A 14,423-nucleotide genomic window follows, 5' to 3' on the forward strand; every position below is an offset into this window, starting at 1 on the left:
CGGGGTGGGTTCTGATGTGGTTGTACCTCGCAGGCGGGGTGGGTTCTGATGTGGTTGAACCTCATAGGCTGGGTGGGTTCTGATGTGGTTGTACCTCGCAGGCTGGGTGGGTTCTGATGTGGTTGTACCTCGTAGGCGGGGTGGGTTCTGATATAGTTGTACCTCGTAGGCGGGGTGGGTTCTGATATAGTTGTACCTCGTAGGCGGGGTGGGTTCTGATGTGGTTGTACCTCGTAGGCGGGGTGGGTGGGGTGGGTGCGCAACGCGACCCTCACTCATCCTGTCAATTGTATTTGTTTACAGTAGAAAGGGCTGGGCCGAGAAAGATGAGTAATATAAACATGTGATTCATTTACCTGTTTGGTTTGTAAATTTGTACTCTAGGTAAGTCCGTGGACGGTGGTGTAATGAACATAGATATTTCCCCTTGGGTTTTGTGCGCTAGAAACTGTTAAGGTACGAATAAGATGGAACCCTGGTGACTATCAGACTTGTCGTTTTGTGTCATTGTAAAACTTGTAATGTCTTCCAGTAAGTGAGTGGTCAAGGTTTGGTAGTAGGGAAGTGGGTTATAATGATCAGTAACGGAGGAAACACGATAGCCCTTGTATAAGTTAATTTACCATTACAATACATAGGCAGTTGTGTGATATTAAACTTGATTACTCTACTAGATTAAGTTTTATGAATAGTAAAATATGTTTTAGGATATCATAATGTGCAATTATGGCATCTAGTTTGGTAGTATGAGGTTCACACTCAATTACTGTTCCATTCTATAGATTTGGATAAACAAATAAATGGTAGAAAGTTTTGAAGTTTAGGATAAACGTTTAGTTGAACATGATTATCTCTAAAGAAATATATGGGAAAATGAATCCAACCCATTTATGCTTACTTTACTAGATCCACCTAAATTTGATTACAAAAGAACTCCCCATCCTCATTTGCAAAAGAACTTTGATGTAAACCATGGATGTCAAAATTTCATTGTTCTTTTATAAACATTGCTTTCTGCATTATGTTGGCCATCAAAATAAATAAATACCTTATGAATTTAGTTAGAATAGTAATGGTAAAGATTTGGTTTAGGGGCAATACAGAAATAACTAATGTATTTGGATGAAGCACACATTAATGGACTTAGAATAAGTCCATATGATTCAAGCTTGGGGAGATGATGTATTACTACACCAAGTATTACAGGGCTGTGTACTGAAGGTAGGTACATTTTTGAAATGAGAGATATCATTGGGTAAAAGTAAGGAAAGTATGTGATATTTAGCACATACTAACTAAACAAAAGCAAACCAAACCTAAACTAGGACAGCATAACAAAACATACTGTAATACAACATAGCATACAATACCATATTTTCATAATAAACCATTCCACACCTTACTTGTAGGTTTATTGTGACCTCTCCTCATAGTGTGTGTCTTCTAAAACCTGAACTGCAAAGATTTATGAAGAAAATTGGTCTAGAAATTGCATTTTATTAAGTATGCAATCAGTTTATCCGATGTTTCAAAGTGCGACATACTGTAGTTTTAAACTCATCCATCACACCATTCACAAATGCTGTCTGTAGATGTAGAACATAAATGTTCACGTTAAGAAAATAAGCAAAAAAATGCAATCATTAATATTCAAGATGATGATTATCAATCAATTTACTTTTCTATACAACTGTCTGATATTCAAAAAAGTAAACTTATTATATTTAACTGCCGTCTCCCTCGTTAGCAAGGTAGCACAAAAAACAGACAAGGAATGGCCCAACCCACCCACATACACATGTATATACATAGATGGCCACACACACACACATATACATACATATACATTTCAGCATATGAATACATATACATACACAGACATATACATACATATACATTTCATCATATACATACATATACATATACATATATACACGTACATATCCATACTTGCTTCCTTCATCCATTGAAAAAAAGTACATAACATAATAGTAATGTCATGTATGAATTTAGGTGGATTGTAGTCTTATTACATATAAAGGTACAGTCGTATTTCATCATCAAATAAGATTGTTCATTTCAAGTGAAGTATTGAAATTTACAGTAATAGATGATATTATTTTTTCCATACATGCTCACCATTTCCCATGTTACCAAGTTATTGCTTGGAACAGATGAAGAAATGGCTTCATTTGCCCACATTCACTCTTTAGCAGGCATGAATAATTCTCCAAAACCAAAGCCTCCTAACCACAGCCTGACCCTACAGACCTAGAAATGGTTACCCTCAGCCACTTCCTTGGTTCAAGCCATTGAAAGCATGTTTCCCCCCTGAATACCACATAATTCTGTTTTGCTTTATTTCTTACATGCATCATGCCCTCCTGCATATTCAGAAACCAAACCCTCAGAGCATTTTTCACTCCAACCTTCCACCTTCTCTTTGATCTCCACCTTTTCCTTGTTCTCTCTACTTTTGACATGAATACCTTTTTATTCACTCTCTCCATATGTCCAAACCATTTCAGCATACCCTCTTTAGCTCTTTCTTACATACTCCTCGTACTGTCACAATTCTGTCTTCTCCAATCTTTTCATATTTGATCAACCCTCTTCACACCAAATATTGTCCTCAAACAGTTTCAATCCCACACATTCACCCAACTATTTGCATTTTTGTGCAAAGCTCATGCCTTGCATCAAAACAGTACTGACAGAATTACTACCCAATCAAACATATCCATCTTTTCCCTTAAGTGATCTCTCTTTTCACACATTCCTCAGTGTGCTCAAGTCCTTAGGCCTCTCTGCCATTCATTGGCCCACCTTAGCTCCTATAATTCCATTTGCTGCTGTATCACTACCAGATATCTAAAACAAGTAACCTCCTCCAAATTCCCTCCATTCAGAATCACACTCCAAAGAACCTGTTGTTTTTCCTGCTGGGCCTGATAAACTTGCTTTTATTCATGCTTACTCTTGACTTCCTCCTTTCCCGCATTCCCCCAACTCAAACACCGTATTCTACAGTTTCTTATTCAGATTTGCCACCTGTGTCTTATTATCAGAAGACAACAACTAACTCACCTTCCAAGCCTCCTCACCCCCAGCAGACTGCATCCCTTTTCCTCTCTCCAAGACCCTTGCATTAACCCCCTTCACCATCACATCCTTAAACACACATCACACACCAATGCTGAAGACCTGCCTTCACTTGGAAACACTCGTCCTCCTCTCTTCCTACTTTCATACATACACCTTTTTCTTTTGATAAAAACTCTTTACTTTCTTTAGCAAATTTACTTCCACACCATATATGTGCAGTGCCTTCCGCAGAACGGATGTATGAATCTCCCTATTATGCTTGTTCCAGATCTACAAACGCCACATGCAAGTCCATCTGTTTCTTTGATTATTTCTTGCACACATTCTTCAAAGTGAAAACCTGATCCACGCATCCAATACCACTCCTGAAGCCACTTCTTCCCTCCTCAGTCTGAAATTACGTGCATGCCTCTGTCCTCTTATTTACCACTCGTAACATACAACATACATGCACTGTAAAGGTAACAGACTTGTACATCTGTAATTGGAATATTGACCATTGTTCCCCTTGCCTTTGTACAGTGACCCTATACAGGCTTTCTGGAAGTCCTCAGCCACACAGTATTCATGTGATGCAGCAGCTTACTGAGTACTGCATGATATATCTAGTGGTGTAGGGCACGCAAACAGCCAGCTTGTGGGAGCAAAAACCAAAGTAGTATCTATAAGAGAAGAAGAGTGAACCAACATTGCAGTGTAGGGGAAATGGGTCAAGTTTTGAAGTTAGCCTGGGAGAGTTTATAAGTCAGGCTACTTTTGACTCAACTCTGTCAAGTATTGATACAGTGCTAGAACCACCCCATATGTGAGAGCAGTACTCCACACAAGGACAAACCAATCCATTGAATAAATGGTGCAACTGTTTGGAAGAAAAAAAGTTCAACATCTTGACAGGACTCCCTGTTTCCAATATAAAGTAGATGTTACAGTAATACCATGTACGTTCATTGAATCAAGGTGGAATTACAGAACCTTCAAAGAAGAGAAGAGAGTTGTGAGAAACTTTCATTAGAGAGATGGGTAGAAACTAGGTCTTAGAGGTATTAAACCTAACCAGATTTTGCCTACCACAATGATATATTTTGTCCAGTCTGATTTTTCAGAGGAAGTTGTATCAAGATGATATACAGATTGAGTGAGAGGAAAAGCAGCAGAATTGAAAGATGTGGTGGAGAAAAAGTGTAGGAGGCAGAAGAGAACCTTGAGGGACACCACTCTTGATGGAGTAAGGGGGAGAGACTGATCCATTAACAACATTGGAGATAGATTGGCCAGAGAGGAAGCTAGATATGAGGGAGCAAAGTGAGGGAGGGGAGCTTTGAGGTGAGACCCCAATGCCACACTCTGTCAAAAGCTTTGGATATACCAAGGGCAACTACATGGGATTTCCCAGTATCTTTCAGGGATGATGACCAGATACTGTAAGATAGGAAAAAATATCACCAGTGGATCTTACCATATGGAAGCCATACCGCTGACCAGAGAGAAGGCTGTGAGATTCAAGACGTGAGGATATGGGAGCTGAGGAGGGATTTGAAGAGTTTGGAAATGGTAGATGTCAAAGCAACTGGATAATAATTAGACAGGTTAGAATGGTCACCTTTCTTAGGGGTGGGATGAATCAATACATGCTTTCAAGAAGGAAAAGTTCTAGCTTTTAACAGAAAAGGAATAGATGAGCAAGCACAGGTTCAAGTTCAGAGGCACACTCTTCCAGTTCACAGGGATGAATGCCATCAGGAACATAAGCCTTGTCTGTGTCCAGAGAGAGAAATGCTTTTTGGACCGTTCGAAGCCCTGTTTGTGTCCAGAGAGAGAAATGCTTTTTGGACAGTTCGAAAAGAGATTACGAAAAGGGGCATAGGATTAGTAAGAGTAGCATCAGGGGGTAAAGAAATGTTATAGTCATCCAAGATAGAGTTAGAGGAGAAACAGGAATCAAAGAGCATTGCTTTTACTATGGGAGAGACAGCTATAGTACCAGCAGAATAGAAAAGTGAAGGAAAAGTAGAGCAACAGTAGTTGTTAGCAATGTCCCTGAAGATTGGAAAGACCTATCAGTTGAAAGCTTTTGCACTTTCTTTGAATATAGGAATGCTTTGCCTCACAGATAACATAAGTGTAATGGTTACAGGCAATTTCAACCAATCAAATGCATAGTCATCCCCTTTCTTAAGAAATTCAAATGCATTCCCATCCAGTCCAGCTGCTTTGCTGCACTTCACCTTATGAAAGGTTTTCACCACACTCTTTTCACCAAACTATTTCCCATAGCCCTTTCACTTCACATACCTTCACATTTGTTCCAAAATGTATTGAAACATTGTTTTAGTTTGTCATTTGATGCATTCGTGTTTCTTTTGAAGCCTTATATACCATTTCGGCATCCATTTGACAATTTAGATGGTCATGTATAAAAGGACATATAAGTTATAGCCCTATTCTTTATGACATCCAAAGCCAGTCATGATTTCATAGGTCACAATGAAATCCTATATGAGCCACTTTATTACTTAACCCTTTAACTTCTTAAAGTTTTCTGTTCAGTCCTATATGACCCCCCTCTTTTATCAAGTTGTATAAGAGCATTACCTTACAGAATGAGAAATAACACAGGAGTAAATTTAGCCATTTGAAGCCTATGGATAAGTTGTTGTGCCGTCAGTATTATAGATAACAGTCACTGTTGCCAGCAGCATGTTTTATCAAGATTTTTTTTTTTACCTCAATTATTAATTTGTTCTCATCTATTTTCTAGCTGTCATGTTTAATGTAACAAACCCACAACCAGGCCCCACAGACTTTTCCATGGTTCCTCCCTGCAGCTTCACATTCCCTGGTTCAGTCCAATAACAGCATGTACCCCCCTCGCCAATATTATCTGTATATTTGCATAAAAGCTCCACCTACTTTTGCGCAAGTATATACTTGCAAAAGTACCTGGCTTTGCTTGGGTTATTAGGTTTATATTTTCTGAATATCTGTGTCGCTGTATGTATTTTGAATCAATTTCAGCATAAAGAACAGTCAAAAATGGTTTCAACTTTTTTTTTCAGAAACATGCAAAAGTCATCAGGAAAGTTCTATAGCTTGTGATTTATGTATCATGTAAGAACTTCACTACACTTTATAATACCTCTCTCTTTTATGCCTAGAGGGCAACTGAGTTTGAAATGTTATGTGAAGGCATTCAACACTCATATATCCCCCTCCCATACCCCAAACCAGAACTTATCCTTAAAGTGTTGTAAAAAATCTGTTTTGAATATACGGGTGGAGAGGTAACCCAGACATTGTATATATATACAGTTGGATTAGTTGAAAGGTTAAACACCAGATTCTCCTTTAAACTGCATATTTAGTACTCTTAGATAAAAAGAGCATGAAAAAAAAGTGCAAATGAGACTTAGGTTGACCAAGCATCAGCAAACTTCAGGGAAAATAAGATAATGTTTTGGAAGGAGTTTCTTAGTCTGAGAAGAATAAGAAGAAATGGGAATAAGGTGAAGTTGGGCAAATGGGGAAGTGGTGATAGGCAGTGATGAAGTGAAGAGGAGCTGGAGTCAGTGCTTTGAAGGACTGTTGAAAATGTCCATGTTTTGGCTGCACAGGTCAGGATTGGGAGGACTATGCTGTCCCTTAATCCTTGCTCCACCTTCATACTTACACCTCTATCCTTCATTATTCTAATAAGGGACTCAGTGACTCTTCTACCCCACATTGCTCTCTCCCATATCTCTCCTTTCATATCACCAAACTTGCTGAGGACAGTTCTTAAAGACTTAAACTCTCACCTCTTCCAGTCTTTTACCCCATCATACCCAAAACAGTTTATTACACTTTCTTCTTTTTCTCTAAGTGGCTTTGCAAAATCTGTACTTTCACTGTTTCCTTTCAAACACCATTACTTTACTTTTACTTGCATTTACCTTCAGTTGCCTACACCTACATCAGAATGCATGCTAACAACCCTCTGCAACTCCTCTTCACTCTCAGCAAACAACACAGTATCATCCACAAACAGGCTTGCCACCAGCCACCATATCTTACCATATCTTTCTCTTGTTTAGCTTTTACATCTCATCACTCCATCCATATATGTTTCGTAAAGTTTGTGAAAGAAGAATGCTGAGAGTAAATGTGAATAAGAGCAAGGTTATTAGGTACAGTAGGGTTGAGGGAGAAGTCAATTGGGAGGTAAGTTTGAATGGAGAAAAACTGGAGGAAGTGAAATGCTTTAGATATCTGGGAGTGGATTTGGCAGCGGATGGAATCATGGAAGCGGAAGTGAATCATAGGGTGGGGGAGGGGGCGAAAGTTCTGGGAGCGTTGAAGAATGTGTGAAAGTCGAGAACATTATCTCGGACAGCAAAAATGGGTATGTTTGAAGGAATAGTGGTTCCAACAATGTTATATGGTTGCGAGGTGTGGGCTATAGATAGAGTTGTGCAGAGGAGGGTGAATGTGCTGGAAATGAGATGTTTGAGGACCATATGTGGTGTGAGGTGGTTTGATCGAGTAACTAATAATAGGGTAAGAGAGATGTGTGGTAATGAAAAGAGTGTGGTTGAGAGAGCAGAAGAGGGTGTTTTGAAAAGGTTTGGTCACATGGAGAGAATGAGTGAGGAAATATTGACCAAGAGGATATATGTGTCAGAGGTGGAGGGAATGAGGAGAAGTGGGAGACCAAATTGGAGGTGGAAAGATGGAGTGAAAAAGATTTTGAGTGACCGGAGCCTGAACATGCAGGAGGGTTAAAGGCGTGCAAGGAATAGAGTGAATTGGAACGATGTGGTATACTGGGGTCGACGTGCTGTTACTGGATTGAACCAGGGCATGTGAAGCGTCTGGGGTAAACCATGGAAAGTTCTGTGGGTCCTGGATGTGGAAAGGGAGCTGTGGTTTTGTTGCATTATTACATGACAGCTAGTGACTGAGTGTGAATGAATGTGGCCTTTGTTGTCTTTTCCTAGCGCTACCTCGTGCACATGAGGGGGGAGGGTTTTTTTTTTTATTTCATGTGTGGCGGGTGGCGATGGGTAATGAATAAAGGCAGACAGTATGAATTATGTACATGTGTACATATGTATATGTCTGTGTGTATATATATGTATACATCGAGATGTATAGGTATGTACATTTGCATGTGTGGACGTTTATGTATATACATGTGTATGTGGGTGGGTTGGGCCATTCTTTCATCTGTGTCCTTGCGCTACCTTGCTAATGCGGGAGACAGTGACAAAGCAATAGTATAATATTCAGTTTGCTGGTAGTTACCATGATCTGTTCAGGTTGGACAGGGCTGCTTTTCCTTGTGCATATCTCTAGCTGATATGATCTGTTGTCATACATATTGATTTTAGTATGTGAGACATTTCTTTCTACTTTCATACTATTCGCCATTTCCCGCGTCAGCGAGGTAGCGTTAAGAACAGAGGACTGGGCCTCTGAGGAAACATCCTCATCCAGCCCCCTTCTCTGTTCCTTCCTTTGGAAAATAAAAAAAAAAAAAAAAAAGAGAGGGGAGGATTTCTAGCCCCCTGCTCCCTTCCCTTTTAGTCGCCTTCTACGACACGCAGGGAATACGTGGGAAGTATTCTTTCTCCCCTATCCCTCACTATAATTTTTCTGGGTAGAATGAATGATTATGTTACATGTATGTGGTGGGCTAAATGGGACTTGGAATCCCAAAAGAGTAATAAACTACTGAAGATAAAGAAAGGTTTGAAGTAAGACCTTCCTCTTTTAGCTGGCATCGCCATTTTGAGACAATTCTCAGTTGATGCTAGGGATTGGTCATACTGTATTGATCCGTAGTCTTTTAATGGAGAGGAGGCTTGCACCAATATATGACAAATGCAAATGCAAAATTATTATGTGACATGTAGTAACAGAATGCCAGAGATAGAGGAATCTCAGAGTGAAAATGAAGTATTTAAAAACAGTGGAAGAAATAAATGTATTGGAGAAATTTTGAGCAATAATGTTGATGTGGATAGATTAATAAGCTTTTTAAAGGATGCCAGATTTTTTTTTTCATATAAACAGTTTTAGGTTCTTAGATTTTTTTAAGCATTAAATAACTATTAGGTTATAGGGCTTTACAAATTCCACAAAATCAGTCAGTCAGCTTCAGAAGATGGAGTTTATGGAACATAGATTAACTAGATTTTTACTTTTTACAGAGTCAGTATGTCTGGTGAACGTGTCACAATTACTGATGCACTTAGCAATGTTGATGTCTTGGATGACTTGCCTCTGCCAGACCAGCAGCCAGTCATTGAGGCTCAGCCATGTTCAGTTGTATATATTGCAAATTTTGATACCAACTTTGAAGATCGAATGGCTTATGTGACAGGTGTGGCAAAATACATGGAAGAAGCTGCCACACATGCTGAATTGGTGAGGAACTGAATTACTCAGATTTAGTGTGAAAATTATGCATCTGTATTATTGGCTATAATTACTGGTAGTTTTAGGGAAATTCAACTGTATCTTATTATGTCATAATGTGTCTACGTTTTAGTTATTCTCAATGTAAGTTTTAAGTCTTTTCATTCCTGTGCTTGAAGAGTAGGGAGTCTATTCATCATACTGTCTGTTTATAAATTTTCTTTTTGACAATATATGGAGTTTTTTTTAGGGTTAGCTTTTCCCATGATCTTATTCAGGGGTTGGAAAGCTTTATCTCCTGGCTCTGGTGAGGTAGATGCCTTTCACTCCTTGATGACATCCTTTTGCATGCACTCTTGTATTAGAAAATACTATTTTTATTTGGATTTATTTTTAATAATGTATACATGGTATACATGGGGTGTTCAGTGTTGTAAATGGAAATGGTGAAGAGCTTGTAGATTTATGTGCTGAAAAAGGACTGATGATTGGGAATACCTGGTTTAAAAAGCGAGATATACATAAGTATACTTATGTAAGTAGGAGAGATGGCCAGAGAGCGTTATTGGATTACGTGTTAATTGACAGGCGTGCGAAAGAGAGACTTTTGGATGTTAATGTGCTGAGAGGTGCAACTGGAGGGATGTCTGATCATTATCTTGTGGAGGCTAAGGTGAAGATTTGTATGGGTTTTCAGAAAAGAAGAGTGAATGTTGGGGTGAAGAGGGTGGTGAGAGTAAGTGAGCTTGAGAAGGAGACCTGTTTGAGGAAGTACCAGGAGAGACTGAGTACAGAATGGAAAAAGGTGAGAACAATGAAGCAAGGGGAGTGGGGGAGGAATGGGATGTATTTAGGGAATCAGTGATGGATTGCGCAAAAGATGCTTGTGGCATGAGAAGAGTGGGAGGTGGGTTGATTAGAAAGGGTAGTGAGTGGTGGGATGAAGAAGTAAGAGTATTATTGAAAGAGAAGAGAGAGGCATTTGGACGATTTTTGCAGGGAAAAAATGCAATTGAGTGGGAGATGTATAAAAGAAAGAGACAGGAGGTCAAGAGAAAGGTGCAAGAGGTGAAAAAAAGGGCAAATGAGAGTTGGGGTGAGAGAGTATCATTAAATTTTAGGGAGAATAAAAAGATGTTCTGGAAGGAGGTAAATAAAGTGCGTAAGACAAGGGAGCAAATGGGAACTTCAGTGAAGGGCGCAAATGGGGAGGTGATAACAAGTAGTGGTGATGTGAGAAGGAGATGGAGTGAGTATTTTGAAGGTTTGTTGAATGTGTTTGATGATAGAGTGGCAGATATAGGGTGTTTTGGTCGAGGTGGTGTGCAAAGTGAGAGGGTTAGGGAAAATGATTTGGTGAACAGAGAAGAGGTAGTGAAAGCTTTGCGGAAGATGAAAGCCGGCAAGGCAGCAGGTTTGGATGGTATTGCAGTGGAATTTATTAAAAAAGGGAGTGACTGTATTGTTGACTGGTTGGTAAGGTTATTTAATGTATGTATGACTCATGGTGAGGTGCCTGAGGATTGGCGGAATGCGTGCATAGTGCCATTGTACAAAGGCAAAGGGGATAAGAGTGAGTGCTCAAATTACAGAGGTATAAGTTTGTTGAGTATTCCTGGTAAATTATATGGGAGGGTATTGATTGAGAGGGTGAAGGCATGTACAGAGCATCAGATTGGGGAAGAGCAGTGTGGTTTCAGAAGTGGCAGAGGATGTGTGGATCAGGTGTTTGCTTTGAAGAATGTATGTGAGAAATACTTAGAAAAGCAAATGGATTTGTATGTAGCATTTATGGATCTGGAGAAGGCATATGATAGAGTTGATAGAGATGCTCTGTGGAAGGTATTAAGAATATATGGGGTGGGAGGCAAGTTGTTAGGAGCAGTGAAAAGTTTTTATCGAGGATGTAAGGCATGTGTACGTGTAGGAAGAGAGGAAAGTGATTGGTTCTCAGGGAATGTAGGTTTGCGGCAGGGGTGTGTGATGTCTCCATGGTTGTTTAATTTGTTTATGGATGGGGTTGTTAGGGAGGTAAATGCAAGAGTTTTGGAAAGAGGGGCAAGTATGAAGTCTGTTGGGGATGAGAGAGCTTGGGAAGTGAGTCAGTTGTTGTTCGCTGATGATACAGCGCTGGTGGCTGATTCATGTGAGAAACTGCAGAAGCTGGTGACTGAGTTTGGTAAAGTGTGTGGAAGAAGAAAGTTAAGAGTAAATGTGAATAAGAGCAAGGTTATTAGGTACAGTAGGGTTGAGGGTCAAGTCAATTGGGAGGTGAGTTTGAACGAAGAAAAACTGGAGGAAGTGAAGTGTTTTAGATATCTGGGAGTGGATCTGGCAGTGGATGGAACCATGGAAGCGGAAGTGGATCATAGGGTGGGGGAGGGGCGAAAATTCTGGGGGCCTTGAAGAATGTGTGGAAGTCGAGAACATTATCTTGGAAAGCAAAAATGGGTATGTTTGAAGGAATAGTGGTTCCAACAATGTTGTATGGTTGCGAGGCGTGGGCTATGGATAGAGTTGTGCGCAGGAGGATGGATGTGCTGGAAATGAGATGTTTGAGGACAATGTGTGGTGTGAGGTGGTTTGATCGAGTGAGTAACGTAAGGGTAAGAGAGATGTGTGGAAATAAAAAGAGCGTGGTTGAGAGAGCAGAAGAGGGTGTTTTGAAGTGGTTTGGGCACATGGAGAGGATGAGTGAGGAAAGATTGACCAAGAGGATATATGTGTCGGAGGTGGAGGGAGCAAGGAGAAGAGGGAGACCAAATTGGAGGTGGAAAGATGGAGTGAAAAAGATTTTGTGTGATCGGGGCCTGAACATGCAGGAGGGTGAAAGGAGGGCAAGGAATAGAGTGAATTGGAGCGATGTGGTATACCGGGGTTGACGTGCTGTCAGTGGATTGAATCAAGGCATGTGAAGCGTCTGGGATAAACCATGGAAAGCTGTGTAGGTATGTATATTTGCGTGTGTGGACGTATGTATATACATGTGTATGGGGGGGGTTGGGCCATTTCTTTCGTCTGTTTCCTTGCGCTACCTCGCAAACGCGGGAGACAGCGACAAAGTATAAAAAAAAAAAAAATAAAAAAAAAAAATATTGCTTTGATATATGTGTATGAGGATATATAAGTGCTGTTTTGTAATTTAGTTTTTGTTCATTTGAGAAGCCTTGTGACTGTGATATTGGAGTTTATGGTTTGAAAGGATGTTGATATTAGCACTTTTATTTGATTGTGTAATTTGTTTTGTAATTCAATTTTCCATTTAAAGCCTTTGTCATCTTCTTATGATTAATCTGTTATGATTTCTCTTCCCTTCTAGAATAAACTGCTAGAGGAAGGAGAGCAGCATGCAGTGATGTTGTACACATGGCGCTGCTGCTCCCGTGCTATCCCGCAGCCTAAATCAAATGAACAACCTAACCGAGTTGAGATTTATGAGAAGACTGTCAGAGTTCTCTCTGATGAGGTGAAGAAATTAACAAAATTCATGAATTTCCAGGTAAGGTGATATACTTGTTGTAGTATTAACTGTACTCTGGTAAGAGTGAATTAGTGATTTATATTTGATTATCTAATTGTACATTATGGGAAAGAGTTTACACTTGTTAAGCCCCATCTCTTAAACTTTTTCCTCTGTCACACAGCTTCTTGATTTATGTATGCTGTCATCAGTCATTTTATTCTATTTATCCACTTTTTTATACTGTAAAAGTACTTCTCTACATCGTTTTTTATCATGTTTTTTGCTTAATTTCACCTACAGCACTTAAGGAAGCTCTTGTTCACTGTCTGTGTCATTGATCTGTTTTATGAACTCACTCCTCTCTCTAACAAGATGTGCAGATTTAAAGCCACTTGCTTTTCCACATACCTCAGCACTCTAATGCTGGTACCATCTTTGTTCCCCCCTCTGGACCTTTCCCATTTGCATTTTTTGCTTCTTTAGGTGCAGTGACCAAACTTGAAAAGAATATGATATTAACAGCTTGCTAAATATTTTCTTATCCAAATACTTGAAAGCTTTTCTAATATTTGCAAGGAAATGGTTTGCCTCCCATAGTATTCTTGTAATGTAGGTTTCTGGCAACAGGTTAGGGATATCATGACTCCTAAGTCCTTCTCATGCAGAATCCTGAAGGTTATTTCTTGCTAGATAATAATCTTGTTAAGGCCTTTCAGTCTGTCCCATTCTCATTGCTTTACATTTGCTCAGATTGAATTTCATCAACTTTGTATTATACCAATTTTGGAGTTTGAATAGGTCCCCTTGTAAGTTGATGCAGTTTTCTTCACTTTTTACTTCCCTCATAACATATGCTTCATTTATTTATATTTATTTATTCATTTATTTGTTATACTTTGTTGCTGTCTTTTGGTTAGTGAGATAGTGCAAGGAAACAGACGAAAGAATGGCCCAACCCACCCACATACAAATGTATATACATACACGTCCACACATGCACATATACATACCTATACGTTTCACCGTTTACATATATATATACATACACAGATAAATACATATATACACATGTACACAATTCATACTTGCTGCCCTTATTCATTCCCATCGCCACTGCGCCACACATGAAATGACAACCCCCTCCCCAACACGCACGCAAGGTAGCACTAGGAAAAGACAACAAAGGACACATTTGTTCACATTCAATCTCTAGCTGTCATGTATAATGCACAGAAACCACAGCTCCCTTTCCACATCCAGGCACCACAAAACTTTCCATGGTTTATACCTCAGATGCTTCACATGCCCTGGTTCAATCCAGTGACAGCACGTCGACCCTGGTAAACCACATTTTTCCAATTCACTCTATTCCTTGCATGCCTTTCACCCTCCTGCATGTTCAGGCCCCGATCGCTAAAAATCTTTTTCACTCCATCCTTCCACCTCCAATTTGGTCTCT

The 14,423-nt window shown here is 39.7% G+C and overlaps 1 protein-coding gene across 1 annotated transcript in view; it reads left to right on the forward strand.

Moving 5' to 3' along the window:
- The window catches only part of Cyfip (Cytoplasmic FMR1-interacting protein Sra-1), a 262,708-nt gene that overhangs the window by 24,405 nt on the left and 223,880 nt on the right, over nucleotides 1-14,423 (forward strand). Inside the window, 2 exon segments of the mRNA XM_071656579.1 lie at nucleotides 9,294-9,510; nucleotides 12,821-13,000. Coding sequence (XP_071512680.1) covers nucleotides 9,294-9,510; nucleotides 12,821-13,000 — 397 coding nt within the window.

The sequence above is a fragment of the Panulirus ornatus genome, chromosome 63, assembly GCF_036320965.1.
Source record: "Panulirus ornatus isolate Po-2019 chromosome 63, ASM3632096v1, whole genome shotgun sequence".
NCBI classification, from domain to species: domain Eukaryota; kingdom Metazoa; phylum Arthropoda; class Malacostraca; order Decapoda; family Palinuridae; genus Panulirus; species Panulirus ornatus.